This window comes from Suncus etruscus, chromosome 11 (genome assembly GCF_024139225.1).
Source record: "Suncus etruscus isolate mSunEtr1 chromosome 11, mSunEtr1.pri.cur, whole genome shotgun sequence".
In the NCBI taxonomy this organism is placed as follows: domain Eukaryota; kingdom Metazoa; phylum Chordata; class Mammalia; order Eulipotyphla; family Soricidae; genus Suncus; species Suncus etruscus.
In genome coordinates, this window is record NC_064858.1 from 70021677 (window position 1) to 70039620 (window position 17944).

Sequence of the window (17944 nt, forward strand, 5' to 3'; positions counted from 1 at the left end):
GTGATTTGATACATTACTGATAAAAGGTTCTTACTAAATTTTTCTGAATGATATCAAGGCAAAATACTTAATATATTTTTAGGGTTTAGATTAAATAAAAATTATTTTGGGGGAATTGGATAATACAGAAAATGTACCATAGCATTCAGAAAACAAAACTGGGGATATATGCTAAAAATATTTATAGATCATTGTTTAGTTTATGTAATTTACTGGCTAATTATAACACACTATCATTTTATTATAAATTATTTGATAGAATTTAAATACAAAGAATTTTCATTTGTTTTCTTAATTTAAAATAACTGGTTTTCTAAATTGTAATCAAATATTTGCCCTTTCAAAATAAGATCTTTTCTAGTTAGAAATATTCTCTTAATATACTTTGCCTTGAGTGATGAGAACATTTTAGTTATCTTTATAGATTTAAATAATAGTCTGCTAATGTTATTATTGGGCACAGGAATTTTATTCTTTATTCTGTCTGAGTTTATTCTTACATAAAGAAAGATAAAAGATAATTGCACAGTGGAACTGGATTTTGTTACATGTTCAGACCTGTATTACCGAGCCTAGACTTCCTCATCTGTATAGTGGCAGTCATAGTATTATCGTGACTACAGCACTGATCATTGTGAAGATGAAGAAATCAAATATGTTAAAGTAGTTCATTTAGAATAAGTGAGGAAAGGAAAAATAGACTGTGAAGAAATACATAAACAGTGGCTTAGCCCTTAGTCTTGTCACTTAGACTGAGCCTCAGAGTTTTTGTATTTTTGCTTTTTGGGCCACACTGGTGATGCTCAAGGGTTACTCCTGGCTATGCGCTCAGAAATTGCTCCTGGCTTGGGGAATCATATAAGACGCTGGGGGATCTAACCGAGGCCCTTCCTAGGCTAGCGCAGGCAAGGCAGATGCCTTGCCACTTGAACCACCTCTCCAGCACTGAACCTCAGACTTTTTAAGCAGTGTTTTAAGCTATTTATTTATTTATTTAGTTATTTAGTTATTTATTTATTTTTGGTTTTTCGGGCTTCACCCATTTGATGCTCAGGGGTTACTCCTGGCTAAGTGCTCAGAAATTGCCCATGGCTTGGGGGGACCATATAGGACGCCAGGGGATCGAACCGGATCGAACAGCGGTCCTTCCTTGGCTAGCGCTTGCAAGGCAGACACCTTACCTCTAGCGCCACCTCACCGGCCCCAGCTCTTTCACTTGATTGATAGAATTTTGATTTCAAATGTCTCTGCATAGTATATCCTCTTTATGTTCCTACTTATATGCACTGTATTGTTTAAGAATCAAGTAATATATTTATAATTTATATAATATATTTATTAAATATATTTCTATATTTATACATATTTATATATTTATGTTCTGTAAATTGTTTAAAGGGCAAGCTTACAATTACTAAGTTTGATTGATAGGTGCTCTTTTTTGAAATCTATATATTTTTTTTACCTCTTATTTTTAGTCAACATTTTAGTCTAGCTTTTATTTTCTACCAGCTGATCATTTATTAAGGGAGAAAATGAAAAGGTTTGTAAAGTGATTCTATTTTTTTTATTCCTATAAAGATAATTCTCTTGGTTTACCAAATAGCCTCATTATATCTATGCTTTAATTATAATTAAGAACATTTAACTGGGCCGGAGAGATAGTAGCATGGAGGTAAGGCATTTGCCTTTCATGCAGGAGGTCATCGGTTCGAATCCCGGTATCCCATATGGTCCCCGTGCCTGCCAGGAGCAATTTCTGAGCCTGGAGCCAGGAATAACCCCTGAGCACTGCCAGGTGTGACCGAAAAAACACACACACAAAAAAAAAAAAAAAAGAAAGAAAGAACATTTAACTATATCTAAATTTAGTTCTAATTCAAAAGCATTTTCCAAGTGTATAATATTTCATTCATGTGAAAGGCTGGTAAGTGCTTTAAAGAATACTCTAAAGTGTGTTATTTCCACATAATCATTTGATCTTGAACATAACAATAAAGGTTGTATAACAGTGTAGGACTTAATGTGAAAGTAAATATGATATAGAAAAACTGATCCTGTCATATACTCCTAATCTTAATTGATAGTAATTTATATTGCTAATATAAAGGGCACTTTCAAATTTGAGGCTTCTTTTTTTAAAACCATTTACTTTTTTAGGAATTTGATTCTTAGCCTTTAGTATTCAAGCTAAAATCAAGGAAAAGATGTATTAAACCTAAAACATTTCTTTTGATCTAAGACAAAGAGCAGATTGCATATTGAATTCCTGTTGAAGGGCGTTCTAAGGAAAGGGAAAATATAAAATTTTGAAGTGTTATAAAATTTTTATATCCCAAATGTTGTAAATTTTAAATATATATTCTCTCTGTTAAAGCAGCATTTTATATTTATATGTTTTGTGACTGCCGTCAGTGTTATATCTTAAATATATCTGTATCTTTACTATCTCAGGTATCAAGTAGTTCATGGCTCATTTTATAATGTTGAGAATTAGTTTTGTTTCATGTATATGTTAACATCCTGTGAGAGTAGAATTGAAGATTGTAATTTTACCCTTAATTAGAATTATTTGTATAATTTTAGAAGAAACTTATCTACCAGTATGAAATGTAGGGGCTGGAACAGTGGCACAAGTGGTTAGGCATCTGCCTTGCATGTGCTAGCCTAGGACTGACCACAGTTTGATCCCCCGGCATCCCATATGGTCTCCCAAGCCAGGAGCAACCCCTGAGCATCACCAATTGTGGCCCAAAAACCAAAAAAAAAAAAAAAAAGAGAGAGAGAGAAATTTAAATTTTCTGGTGTCAGGAGGGTTGTTAAAAGGAGTAATTCAAGCAAGAAGAAACCATTTACTATGTTTGTCAATAGCCTTTTGAAATTTTCTTTGAGTGGATAAAAACATCGGTAAATATTCATCTGTAATATTAAATCTTTCCTGAGTTTTAATCAATTTAGTAATATTTGTTACACCCTACTAAGAATTAATTTTTATGGAGGTATCAGAAAAGTTTCTGAAGTTTAAGCATGGATATAGATTGATTTAGTAATTTATTTTGTAGCTAATATCCCCAAGAACAGTTATCTATACCACCTCTTGCATGTCAATGGTTAGAGCAGTATCAGAAGTCCAACAGCTAATTAATAGATTAGTAAAATGTGATATATCAGATTGTCAAAATCTAGCATCCTGTTAATGCTGCATTTTACAATACGGATGATCCTTGAACACATGCAAAGTGAGCAGAGCTGTAACATACCTTGTGTTTCTATTTTTTTGAAACTTGTTCCATTCTATCAGAGGAAGCTCTTTAATGACAGAAAGCAGATTTGGGCTCACAAGGTCTGGTGTGCATAGGAAAAATATGCTAATCGGATGTCATTTATTTGGAGGAAGATGGAAATATTCTAAAGGTTGGTAGTTGTAAACTCAGTAAATAAGTGAAAAACCACTTACTTCTATACTTAAAATGGTTGATTTGTTTCTCAATAAAAGCTATAATCAAGAATTCCAGGGAACTCTTTTAGTCGCTTTTCAAAGCAATTCTGACTTTTTTTGGAGTTATGTGTCCTATGTTTTGTGACTGCCGTCAAATAGTATCTGACATCTAAATTCTTGGCAAGCATATAGAATCTCCAAGAATCACTTGAGAATTTATTGACTTTTTACCCTGACCCCCTTGTTTCTTTCCTAGGGCCAGACAGCCTTTGATGTAGCCGATGAAGACATTTTAGGATACTTAGAGGAGTTGCAAAAGAAACAGAATCTGGTATGTTGCTAAGAATTAGGTGTATTATTGAATATAGCCTTGAATTTCAAATTAAAAAAGTACTCTTTGAATGTTTTATCATTTTGCTAGTCACTTAGTAACGCAGCTAACGGTATGTTTAAAGAGATGGTAGTAGTGGTATTGATATTTGTTTTTATCCCCACTTCTTTAACGTCTGCTTCATTAAACAAGTACTTCTCTGATGTATATTCTCAAGACGATGATGTTTTTGTATTTCCTAAGTGAATCTGTTCAGAGCATGTGCACTGTGACTGAAATTTCTAATAGCCATTTTTTGATGAGTTTCCCAAAGTGAGCAGTAATTGGGGCACACTAAGTTTTTAAAAAAAAAAAAAAAAAGTAAATTTCCAGAGATGGGGGGAGATTTTTTGGCCACACTGAGCAATTCAGCAGTGATTCATCAGGAATTGATCCTGGCTGTGATCAGAGTACCGACCAGGTGGGATGCCAGGGATCAAACTTGAATCTGCTGCTTTCAAGGGTAATCCCATACCTGCTGTTCTCTTTCTCTAGCCCCAAATGATTTATTTTCCCCCTACACAGAGTTGTAATAGACCAATCTGAATTCAGCCTAACCCTACATGAATCTTTCATTTGGTCTAGCTAGTCCTCTTATTTAATACCTTATCAGGCATTAAATTTTATTTAAAGTTTTAAAAACTTTTTACTTGCTATTTTAGTAATGTTTGTTATTTCCTTGTATTTCACTTTTTGAAGCTCCATACTGAAAAGCGGGAGAAGAAATCACCACTAATTGAATCAACAGCCAATGTGGACAATAATCAGTCCCAGAAAACTTTTAAAAAGTAAGTAGAAGATTCAGGTTATGCTTGTTACTGTTAAGAATGAGTTGGCATGATTGGTAGATTTTGGACAAAGAAAAATTAATGTTTTGTGACCTCATTATTTGTACTCATTTCAAGGCCATTTTCATTTCACAGCAAAGAGACTTTAATTATTGAGCCAGAGAAAAATGCATCTCGTATTGAATCTCTGGAACAAGAAAAGGTTGATGATGAAGAGGAAGGAAAAAAAGATGAATCTAGCTGCTCTAGTGAGGAAGATGAGGAGGAAGACTCAGAATCAGAAGCTGAAACGGGTAAGCATTTGAAACAGTTTTTATTGAACTGATGCAAAATGAAGTGAGATCAAGATGTTATTTCAAAACATGACTGATATGCTTGCCAAATTAGAAAATTGTCTTTTTGTTGGATTTTTTTTGGGGGGTGGGAGTGGGGTGTCACAGCTGGCGGCGCTTGGATTACTCCTGGCTCTTTGATCAGAAGTTGTTCCTGGCAGGCTAAGGGGACAGTATGGGATGCCTAGCTTCTAACCACGGGTCCATCCTGTGTAGGCCATGTGCAAGGCAAACACCTTACTACTGTGCTATCACTCCGGCCCTGGAAATTGTCTTTCAATGACTAAATTTTAATAAAGAATTTACATTTTTTTATTTATTTTCATTTTATTGCTGGCTGGATTAGATAGCATATCTTTTTTTTTTTTTTTTTTTGGTTTTTGGGCCACACCCGGCGATGCTCAGGGGTTACTCCTGGCTGTCTGCTCAGAAATAGCTCCTGGCAGGCACGGGGGACCATATGGGACACCGGGATTCGAACCAACCACCTTTGGTCCTGGATCGGCTGCTTGCAAGGCAAACACCGCTGTGCTATCTCTCCGGGCCCAGATAGCATATCTTTTAATAAGACAGTTACATGAGAAAAAGGGAAAATTATACCAGCAGTCTAATTGAATATTATAGTTTTTTTGTATACCACACCAGCTAAAATATTTGTAATTGTAAACAGAAAATTTAAGAAAGTCAGCATGCACATTGCATGCATTGAATGCAGACTATTGTATTCAGCTGTATATAACTTCTCTAATCACCAATTTCTCTGTAAAACCATCATACTTGCTTTTTAAGAATGTTATATATCAGTTACTGCTTTGTAGTGTTAACTTTTATATAGTATATAGTTATATAGCTTTTATATGATGGTATATAAAGACTACAATTTTATGATCTGTATGCTTGCTTAATTTAAACACAATTATATATGTGTCATTACTATTATTTTACAAAAGCTACAAGATGAAATGATAGTGAAATATAATTTAGATTAAATCAAATACTTTTATAAGTTTGTAAAGCTCATTTCTCTATAATATTTTGTTTTGTTCTGCGCTCAGGGGTTACTCCTGGCTCTGTGCTCAGAAATCCCTCCTTTCAGGCACGGTGGACCATATGGAATGTCAGGATTTGAACCACCATCAGTCCTGGATTGGTTGTATAAGGCAAACGCTCTACTGCTGTGCTATCTCTCTGGCTCCTCTGATATTTCTTACTACCATTGTGGTAAAGTTTATCATTACAAATGAGAATATCGGTGCATTTACATAAAAAGCTACTAGCAGGGGCCAGAACAATTATACAAAGATAGGGTGTTTGCTTTGCATGTGGCCAACCCCAGACAACCCAGTTCAATATTCGGCATCTCATATGATCCCCCTGAGCCTGCCAGGAGCGATTTCTGAGCACAGAGCCAGGAGTAACCCCTGAATGGCGCTGGATATGACCCAAAAGCAAGAAAAAAGAAAAAAACCAGCAGTTCCCAGATCTTTGACTTGTATTTTAAGTCTTTTCCTGCTTATATAGTAGAAATCAAAAACTGAGAATCCAGAAATAACTCAGAAATTTCTGAGGTCTTACCCTGACAAAATAACCCCACTCTCTGTTCATTCTTCTTTTCAATATTAGGCACTAACAACTAATTCAGATTTAGGCAGTACTTGGCACTTAGAAGTCTCCTGACCTCTTTTGGTTTAAAATTCCTTGCTGAAAAAAATTTTAAATGTTTAAAAAAAAAAAAAACATATGTGGCATGAAATTATATTGTGTTTTCTGTTTGAAATTGAATCATGCTGATTGCACTCTGGTTTCTCACTGATTCTACTTTCAATGTTCCTATCAAATATTGAGCTAATAATTTTGTTCTTCCTGTTGCTAGTGGTGGTTATGCCAGGAAAATTTTACTGTCTCAAGAATTAATTTATATAAATAGCTATTTAGTTCCTTTTCTCTCTCTCTTTGAATATCTTTATCATACTTTATTTGGAAAGCTTGAGTAAGATATTTCCCTGTTGGATTTGACAATTTCTAATCCATGCCTTTTTTTCTACTTTGTGTAAAGTTATTTTCTTGGGAAACTATTTGCCATAAAATAACTTTTGCTAGATTTTCTTTTTTCAATCAAACCATGTTTTTAAAGTTCTGGAGAGATAGAACAATGTTTTAGGGCTTGCACGTGGCTGACCCAGGACCATGGTGGTTTGATTCCCAGCATCCCATGTGGTCTCCTGTGCATGCCAGTGGTGATTTCTGGGTGCAGAGCCAGGAGTAACCCCTGAGTGTCTCTGGGTATCGCCCAAACTTCCCCCCACAAAAAAAAGCCAAAATATGTTTTTAAATATTAGTGCTCTATTTAAATTAGATGCAGGGAAATTAGAAATTAGGATGCATATTCTGATGTGGCCCTGTAGCATGAGGCTTCCATCAAGCATGACCAGGTACGTCATAGCAGTACTTGGAAGACCACAAAAGATATAGATTAGATAGATGAGGAACTCAGATAAAAGGCTTGGGTTTTCAAAAAAGATAGGCTTTGCTTTCAGAAATATTTACTGCTCATAGTGTATATACTTGAGTATAAACCGACTCAAATATAAGCCCCCCCCCCCAATTTTACCCTAAAAACTGGGGAAGTTTAGTGACTCAAAGTATAAACCAAGGTGGAAAATGCAGCAGCCATTGGTAAATTTCAAAAATAAAAATATATACCCAAAACAATTACAGTAATTGAGGAATCGGTAGGTTAAATGTTTTCAATATTTGTTGCTAAAGGAAAACTGTAAACTAGCAACAGTAACTTTAAAACTTTAAATAAAATGCAGAAAACCACAGCTTAAGAGGTAATCAAGTTAAATCACAAAGGTTAAAATTCTTCAAAATTGGATTTCTCATAATCATCATCTGTTTGTCCAAACAGAGCTTTAGCTATATCTGATATGAGGGTATCAACATAGACATTGTCATCATCACTGAGGTCGCAGATATCATCATCACTGCTGTTGGTCTCATACAAAGCACAGAATATTGTGAGTTAAATAGTTCAGTGGCATCCAGTTTAGTTCAGCTGCCTACCTCTTCAGTTCAGCTCAATTTGTGAACTGAGCTGAAGCACCACCCCCTCCAGCAGACGGCAGAAGACTACTGGAGCCTATGGTGCACACACACCAAATCAAATAACCTGTATGATCCAAATATAAGCTGAGTTTGGGTTTTTCCAGCACAGATTTAGTGCCCCCCAAAACTCAGCTTATATTTGAGTATATACGGTACTTGAAATTGGCATTATTCAGCTCTAGGAATTACTTTTGGCATGACCATATGGGATGCCAGGGATCAAACTCATTGGCTGTATGCAAGGCAAATATGTCCTTTGTACTATTGCTCTAGACCCCTAAATCAAGTATTTTAAAAGAAAATTGAAGAACAGAGTAAGCTTTGAGCATTTATGAGGTGACCTAAAATCTATATAAATACATTTTCTCCCTAGCCATTAAAACCAGTTCATATGGGATCTTGACTTTATTGGTTTTTTTTTTCTTTTTTTCAATAGATAAGACAAAACCCCTGGCTTCTGTAACTAATGCCAATACTTCTAGTACACAAGCAGCTCCTGTAGCTATTACAACACCTACTATGTCATCTGGCCAAGGAACACCTACGTCACCTGTTAAAAAGGTAAGCTGAAAGAAACCATGTGTGCTAAACACCCATGCATTCTATTGATGTGCCATGCAGTTTCAAACATTGAAATAGTTCCAAAATTTTTATAGTTTTATAGTTTATCTGGAAATACCTGAAATTCTAGAATGAGGTTTTTTAGTTTTGATACTCCCTTAGAATTTTATTATCTTTTTTCAAAGTATTTTTTTACCATTGTTAATGCTTTTCATAAGAAAAATAGGTTGAGTTTTTCATATGAAAGTGATATTTTATTTCTGTTTACCTTTTGGAAAATTCATTTTTACTCTTTATCTTGAAGAGTACACTTTTAGTTTTATACATGTGTAAGGTACACACAGAAGGAACTACCACAAGTCAGTGACAGAACCAGAATCTAGATTTTATTGCTAAGTATTAGGGATGTAGATATCTGTGGGATAGCAGTAGGAGCGTACCTAAAGTTAGCTGAATTAAATAAGATCTATTCTAGACTCTGTGTCTTATTAGTTGTTAGGAACTTAAGTAAGGTAATCTTTCCTTTTAGAGTTATAAAGAAACTCTGGGAGCATTGGCTAGTCATCTAGGTACTCCCCAGTTTTGAGTCTTTATTTTTTGGGGGGAGGGGTCACACTCAGTGGAGCTCAGGGGTTACTTCTGGCTCTGTGCTCAGAAATTGCCCTTGGCAGGCTCGGGACCATATGGGATGCCAGGAATTGAACCACTATCTTCTGGGTTGCCTGCATGCAAGGCAAACACCCTACCGCTCTGCTGTCTCTCCAGCCCCCTGAGTCTTTCTTTTTTGGGGGGAGGAATACCTAATTGTACTTAGAGATTATTCTAGCCTCTTGGCTCTGCTCAGGTGTGGCTGTGCTTGGGACCATAGACAGTGTTTGCGTTTGAATGTGCTAGGTGGGAGAGGAATTCCAGGCAAGTGTGTTCATTATTCTACTAGCCCTCTGCTTCATTCTTCTGTCTTAACAATCTTTTGTTCTCCCTTCTGCTTCTTCCTTTTCACCATACTTTACAAGTGTGCTGATTTCTCTTTTTCCTGCTGCTTCAAAATTTGTCTTTTCACTTTTTTGTGCTTTATTTTGTGCTTTATTTAACTGTCTCCCTGTCAAATTTAAGTGTTGAGTTTGTCATTATTTATGGTTCCCCACTTAAAAGCCTCTTTTCCACTAATCTTTGCTACCTTTAATAAGTATTATTTAACAGTTTAAGATTTCTTTGAGGGCCCATACCCAGCAGCACTCAGAAATTACTACTAGCAGGCTTGATGGTCCATGTGAGATGCTGGGTATCAAACCCTGGTCAGCCACATGTAAGGCAAACTACCTACCTGCTGTGCTATTTATCACTTTAGTCCCATCAGTTTAAGATTCAAGGCAGTTGTTGATTAACACTATCTTTGAGAATAGTTCTCCAGAATACAAAACATTCTTCATTGCCACGATAAAATTGTCAGAATTGGAGATTTAATAGAATGTTATCTATTTTTACTATTAAATACTCATTATATACCAAGATTTTTACCCATTTTCCTTCTAGCACAATGTTTGTTTTCAAGTCAAGAGTCTACTTAGGGATTACATACTGTGTTAATTCTTCTTGTCTCTGCCTATGCTTTTCTGGCATTATTTGGATTGCATGGGTTTGAGGACCAGGGCTCTTTTGGTTTTGGTTTTTCGATCACACCTGGCAGCACTCAGGAGTTACTCTTGGCTCTATGTTCAGAAATCGCTCCTGTGAGGCTCAGGGGAAAATAGGGGATGCCGGATTCGAACCACCCTCCTGCATGCAAGGCAAATGCCTTACCTCCACGCTATCTCTCCAGCCCCAGGGACCAGGTTTTGTTTTGTTTTTGTTTTTGCTTTTTGGGCCACACCCGGTGGTGCTCAGGGGTTACTCCTGGCTGTCTGCTCAGAAATAGCTCCTGGCAGGCACGGGGGACCATATGGGACACCGGGATTCAAACCAACCACCTTTGGTCCTGGATCGGCTGCTTGCAAGGCAAACGCCGCTGTGAGGGACCAGGTTTTAATCTTTAAAATGTTTCTGACATGTGCCAGTCTTTCTAATTGTTGAGTTTTACTCTTAGTTGCTAAAATGACTAATCTTTTCAAATCATAAACTACAAATTTAGTAACATTTCTAAAACTTTTCATCAAAGCATCAATGTAAATTCTTAGTGATAGAAATGTATATGTTTCATTGACATGCTGTATGAATATCAGGTAGTCAAATGAATGAGTTTTCTTCTGTTTTCTTGAATTGAGAGCTTCATGAATTCAGTTATAACCCAAGTTTATATCAATACATACATGTTTTAAAATGAAATTCTCTGGAAGTCTATCCCAAATATTTTGAGTGGTGGGAGGTGGAATTTGGGGCACACCTGGCGACACTCAGGTCTTATTTCTGGTTCTGTACTCAGCAATTATTCCTGATGATGCTGGAGTAACCATATGGGATGCCAGGGATTGGCCCCATACAAGGCAATTGGCATAACTGATGTTACTATGAGCTGCCTTAACATTTTATTTAATTCTAATATGTGAGTACTCTACCTGAGCTTTTAAAATGTATTACCGTATTTTCCAGCATATAAGACGACTTTTGAAACAAAAAAAAGTCAACTGAAAATCGGCGGTCATCTTATATGCCGAGTATATCCCGAAAAATGTTTCAATATGCCGCTAAAGGAAAATTGTCTGAATGTTGCCACAAAATGAATTTTCCAACTCGATCCTGCACCAATCACTGCAAGGCTGCTCAGACCACCTTGTTAACTCAATCAATCCAAGCAGGTTTCTTATGCATGCAAATTAGACAATGTTCTGGACCCGAATCTACACTGTAAAAAGCCTGCTCAGATTGGCCAGAGTCAGAGAGGAAGTCTTTTACAGTATAACTCTTGAACCTTTGCTTGTTGTGATTGGCTCACTGTGGTACATACAGTTGCAGCACAGGAACGTTCTGTCTGATACAGCGAATATAGGCCTAAACTTATGTTTTAACTGCAAAATTAGGCGGTCGTCTTATACGCCGGAAAATACGGTATCTAGTGAAATTATAGAACAGCAAAAGTTCCTGCAAAGCTCCAATCCTTTGAACAACTTGGCCAAGAAACATGCCCGTTAGTTTGTTAGTTAGTTAGTTAGTTAGAAAACAGGAATTGAACTCCAGGGCTTTAGGAGGTGGGGAGTGTGAACTCTGTCACTGATAAGACATCGCCAGTTCTCTAGTTAATATTATTTAGACTGTGTGAAGAAAAGATTCAAAGATCCCATTCCCAGTGGAAAGAGAATGTGTGAGAATGAGAGCAGACTGGTGGAAGTGCTTGTGCTCCAAGGCTCTGACAAGAAACTTTGCTAACAACAAAATAAAGACAAGAATGGGAATGTTCAGAGGAGGAGAAATGTCAAGATAATCTCCTTACAAAAATCAATAGTAGCACCAGTGATGGTCCGGGGTTAGAGTGCTTGCCTTACATGTGGCCAATCCTGGTTTGATCCCAGCAGTACCTACTCTTCTGAGCCTGCTGAGTGTGGCAGACACCCCCATCCCACCTCACACATCTCCCAACACAAACACACCCTCCAAAAACAAGGAAAGAAGAGCTTCAGTGAGTATTTCAGAGGTTTATTTAGACAGCATTTAAAATAGAAAGTAACATTTAAACACAGAAGCAATTGCTGAAATCTGCATTCATGCCAGGCAGAGTAGAATATAACAAATGTCTTTCAAATTGGTATTACTGCAGTTTTCTCAACTGTAATATATATTTCACTGAATTGTTATTATACATAAGTAATACAACCTAGTGAAGCTCTTAATTTAGAATTTAGCACTAGTAAAGATGGTAGTTTTTACAGTGCCCAATAGATGTCACTGTGCTTCTCTTATAAAAGTTTGAAATATCTCCCTATCCCCCTTGTGATTTTTGTTCTGGCTCTAGTTAATTCATTATACATTTTGGGAACTGGGAAGTGTAAAATAGCGTATGTCTGTATCATGTCTTTCGATGTGAATTAATTACTGGAAGTGCCAGAGATATTTTATAAATTTTTGTCAGTGAAGTTTCAAGATCATTAGCTGCTTTTATCAAGCACCATTAACCAACTAATTGTTGTAAATGTTAGCAGTAAACATGAAAGAAAGCTTTTTATAATATCCATATCCTGTGCTTGCAAGTACTCAAGTTGCTATATTCATTATATGTGTTTAAATATGATTAACTATGGTGATTGATATTATAAAGATAATAGACATTTTTATGACTTGGAAAATCCTAAAAATGAATAAAGGCACAAAAGTGGTTTTTAGGGGCCGGAGAGATAGCATGGAGGTAAGGTGTGTTTGCCTTCCATGCAGAAGGATGATGGTCGAATCCTGGCATCCCATATGGTCCCCCAAGTTTGCCAGGAACGATTTCTGAGCGTAGAAACAGGAGTAACCCCTGAGTGCTGTCAGCTGTGACCCAAAAACCAAAAAAAAAAAAAGTCGTTTTTAATCAGAGTGATAGCACAGCAGTTAGGGTATTTGCCTTGCACGCAGCTAACCTGAGACTGGCCCCAGTTCTATTCCCAGCATCACATATGGTCACCCAAGCTTGTCAGGAGCTATTTCTGAGTACAGAACCAGTAGTAACCCCTGAACACTGCCGGATGTGACCCAAGAAGAAGAAAAAAGGTTTTAGTTAAAATATTTAATGGTGGGCCCGGAGAGATAGCACAGCGGCGTTTGCCTTGCAACAGCCGATCCAGGACCAAAGGTGGGTGGTTCGAATCCCGGTGTCCCATATGCCCCCCCACCCCCACCCCGTGCCTGCCAGGAGCTATTTCTGAGCAGACAGCCAGGAGTAACCCCTGAGCACCACCGGGTGTGGCCCAAAAAACAAAAAAACAAAAACAAAAAAAATATTTAATGGTGGAAAAACAATAAATTAGTTTATGGTATTTAACATATTACTGATTTAGATGATATAGTCAGAATATGTCAGTTATTACTTTAATGAGTTAAAGTTCTGCAGTTTTCTCAACTAATAAATTCAAATTCTTCACTATGGTCTATAATGAGTAAAAACAAGTTCAAATGCAGCAGTTTGTTCATTCATGTACTGTATCCTCTCTCTTATGTGTCTTTTGCATCAGATGTATCTTTATTAAAGTTTTTCATATTTTCATCCTAAAACTAATCTTGTTTCAAAAAAGTAACTTAGAGGGTGAATTACTACCCAACTATTGGGTCTTTATTAGGAAGTTTTAAAAAAATTAATATTTTTTTCCTCTAACTCCCTTTTCTGTTTTCATGCTTTCAGTCTTTCTCTCTTTACCTGTCTTATTTTAATTGGCTTTAGTATGATTTCATTGCTCCTCTCATACCTGTGGTGGACTCAGTAGATCCTGCATCATGGAGGCAGGGCTTGCGCAAAACTGGCATTGTTCTTGTGCCCAATGCGGGGAAACAGTCTATGGTGAGGCATTTCTATGTGCAGAGATTTCTACTAGGTTACAATATAACACATTTAATATGAATTTTGGTCCCAAAGATGCATGATCTTAAGCCTTACTTTGTGTCTATTGGCTTTCTCTATATTTGTATCAAAAACTTCCTGTGTGATTATATAGTGTGAAGTGTCTTTTTCTTTTACCTAACTTGTGGAAAGATAGTTCGCTATTTTTTCAGTTTTAGATCTTTACAATCTTCACTAAGACATTATTAACCTACTTAAAAAAAGTGTTTTCTCGTGTAATTTTTAACTATAATTTTAGACATACTATTTGTATGCTTGTTGTTTCCATCTTAACGGACAATACCTTATCTTTTTTTTTTTTCTTAAAAACAACAAAATAACAGTTTCCAACCTCCACTACAAAGATTTCTCCTAAAGAGGAAGAGAGAAAAGATGAATCCCCTGCTTCTTGGAGATCAGGCCTCAGAAAAACTGGCAGTTATGGGGCTCTGGCAGAAATCACAGCATCTAAGGAGGCACAGAAGGAAAAAGATATGACAGGTGTTATGCGTTCAGCTTCCAGTCCCAGACTTTCCTCCTCTTTGGATAATAAAGAAAAGGTAATATATTTTGCAATTGGTTTCTATAAAAACTTTAAGATTTGTTTCTCAACATTAGACAGGTTTTCTACTCTGGTTTTTTTTTTTTTTTTTTTTTTTTTGGTTTTGGGTCACACCCAGCGGTGCTCAGGGGTTACTCCTGGCTGTATGCTCAGAAATAGCTCCTGGCAGGCACGGGGGACCATATGGGACACTGGGATTCAAACCAACCACCTTTGGTCCTGGATCGGCTGCTTGCAAGGCAAACACCGCTGTGCTATCTCTCCGGGCCCTCTACTCTGGTTTTTTATTTTTATTTTATTTTATTTTATTTTTGGGTCACACCCAGCAGCGCACAGGGGGTTACTCCTGGCTCTATGCTCAGAAATCACTTCTGGCAGGTTCGGGGTACCTTACCTCCATCTATCTCTCCAGCCGCAGGTTTTCTAATCATGCAATTTATGAATGAATTTAATTCCTGACATGACAACCTCTAGAATTTTAATTCCCAAAACAAAGTTAGGAGATTGTACTTTGTAAAGGATTCCTTTATTCTACCTTAGGATTTAAAGGAAAATGTATTAAGGAGCAATCTTGATTCAGAAATATTACCAGAAGCTTATTTATTCTAGAATATATGTAATTATATTTTGAAAGTCATAATAAATCAAATAGAGTGCACCAAAATTACTTAGTGCTTTGTATATAGATAAGTTCATTTTATAAATTACATTTTTAGTATTAGAAATTTTTGGTGTAAATTTTTGTTTTCTACCGTTTTTTTTTCTTTATTTGTAAGGCTTCCTCCCATCAGATAATCAAAAAATGAAATTTAAAAAAAAAAATTTTTTTTTTGTTTTTGGGCCACACCCAGTAATGCTCAGGGGTTACTCCTGGCTATGAGCTCAGAAGTTACTGAGAAGTTGGGGGTGTTTGCCTTGCTTACGGCTGACGCAGGAGGTACCCAGGCTCAATCCCCGACATCTCATATGGTCCCCCAAGCCTGCCAGGAACGATTATTGAACAGAGTCAGGAGTAGCCCCTGACTGAGGGCTGCCACGTGTGGCCCAAAAAAAAAAAAAAGACAAATTTTTATCTTTTTTTCTTAAGTGATGAATGTTTTTAAATTTAAAGAAAAGAAAAATAGTTGGCATAGTTGATCATAATGCATCTGTTTCCAGCTAAGAGAAGGCAGAGTTACTGAAAAAAAAAATAGAAAAAATAAAATGAGAGAGAAGTAAAAATAAGTACAGTAGCAAGCACATTTGTGAAAATTATATACAATGAAGTCATTAATAAAATGGTTTAGTGACTCTTGTTGTTAGCTGTCCATTCCGTTAAGTTGGGGTCTTCTTTAGGGGTGTCAGCATCAAACAAAGTTGTCCAGAAACTCAAAGCACTATTACTGATACTGCAACTTTAGGGGGCATATATTTGGAAGCCCTGGTGATAATCAGCCCCAAAACCAACGTACCTGAAATTTGGTCAGATTTGTTTCCGTGAAGGGAATTGTAGAGGGTTGGTGATGAGGCAGGGACATCAGGAAATGGTGATTTTGGGGTGATAGAGTGACTTCATCAAGGCAGGGGCTTGGCCTACCTTCTGAGATGGCTAGCTTTCTGCTTCAGGGCTTGTGTAGCCATAATTTTTCATGGTTCTGTTTACCTCTTGCTCAAGAAAAGAGTGAGTCTGTGGAACTGGCCTGGTTCAAACATCAGGATATTTTATCTTATGGACACTACATTCATCTACTATAGGAATTATTTTCAGAATCATTAAATATTGTTAAAATAGTTTTTATTTTTAGACTTATTGTTCATAGTTCTTCCTATGATAGACCAGTTTAATAGTTTAGCTGGAAGCTAGAGGACTACAAAATGAACTCTGATAATGGTATATACATTGTAAAATGTACTCCTTCATGTTTCTAACACTGTCTGTAATCATCATGAAGCTTATTTTCAATCTTTTTTATCCTCATGTGTAGGAAAAAGATAGTAAAGGAACTAGGCTTGCCTATGTTGCGCCTACAATACCAAGACGACTAGCCAGTACATCTGACATTGAGGAAAAAGAAAACAGGTAGGTTTGTGTTCTTACTCTCAGAACTTGATTTCTTCAGTTGAAAGGCAATAAATGAGCATTATTGGAAGTATATATTGGCATATTGATTTGGCATCCCAAGTAGAATACACACATGACCCTGAAGAGGTGTAGACTTGGTTATTACTGGAATAGTATGAAAAAGGCAGAGGAAGATGGGCATTACTGCTAAAATAGAGAGGACAGTGGTGGCAAGTGAGTGCTCAATATAGTATATACTCTAAAATATTTGGAACATAAAGGAGAAAAGTCATTGTCTACAATTTGACTTGTTTCTTCTAGCTTTTAGCACATAGGACTTGAGAATATTTTATATGGTTGTAATATAATATCCAATTATGCATGTCTTAATGTAACATAATTTTAGTTTGCTATAATCGTTAGCATTGTTTTTCATCAGCAGTTAATATTCCATGAGATTTTTTTTTTTTTTTTTTTTTTTTTTGGTTTTTGGGCCACACCCAGCGGTGCTCAGGGGTTACTCCTGGCTGTCTGCTCAGAAATAGCTCCTGGCAGGCACGGGGGACCATATGGGACACCGGGATTCGAACCAACCACCTTTGGTCCTGGATCGGCTGCTTGCAAGGCAAACGCCGCTGTGCTATCTCTCCGGGCCCATATTCCATGAGATTAAAGTAACCTTTTTCTCCCTATGTGATGAACTTTTAATGGTATTTTATGATTTCTCCTGGAATTAGGATTATATATTATAAATACAGTCTTGGAATTAGAATTTTGCTCCTTAATAAGTATATAAAATATTCCCATGGAATTTTATAACTTTATCCCTCCACTAATATTTGTTGACCTATAGGTTGGCTGTTTTTAAATTATATGCCAATATCTGAAGAATATTCTTTCACAGGGATTCTTCAAGTTTACGAACAAGTAGTTCTTATACAAGAAGAAAATGGGATGATGATCTCAAAAAGAATAGCTCAATTAATGAAGGCTCAACTTACCACAGAAGGTAATAATTTTATAATAACTTATGTGTACTCTTATAAATATAAGGTGATTTGGAGCCCTTTAATTTTATTTAAAAATATGTCTTGAGTATATTTTGCTTAAAATTCATTTAAAGATAAAATATATTTAAAGGCAGGTGAAATGTGCTTTATTATGTCTTCCTATTGAATATTTCATTTTTATATGAGGTAATCTTACAGAGCATATGAAACTGTACTCCCTTTTATAATTGACA

At 36.4% G+C, this 17944-nt stretch overlaps 1 protein-coding gene across 1 annotated transcript in view; it reads left to right on the top strand.

Annotated features, from left to right (window-relative positions):
* The window catches only part of PPP1R12A (protein phosphatase 1 regulatory subunit 12A), a 125128-nt gene that overhangs the window by 72447 nt on the left and 34737 nt on the right, over window positions 1–17944 (top strand). The window contains exons 6-12 of the mRNA XM_049783366.1: window positions 3696–3770; window positions 4509–4597; window positions 4733–4890; window positions 8474–8598; window positions 14443–14658; window positions 16625–16719; window positions 17606–17710. Coding sequence (XP_049639323.1) covers window positions 3696–3770; window positions 4509–4597; window positions 4733–4890; window positions 8474–8598; window positions 14443–14658; window positions 16625–16719; window positions 17606–17710 — 863 coding nt within the window. The remainder of the gene's footprint in view (window positions 1–3695; window positions 3771–4508; window positions 4598–4732; window positions 4891–8473; window positions 8599–14442; window positions 14659–16624; window positions 16720–17605; window positions 17711–17944) is intronic.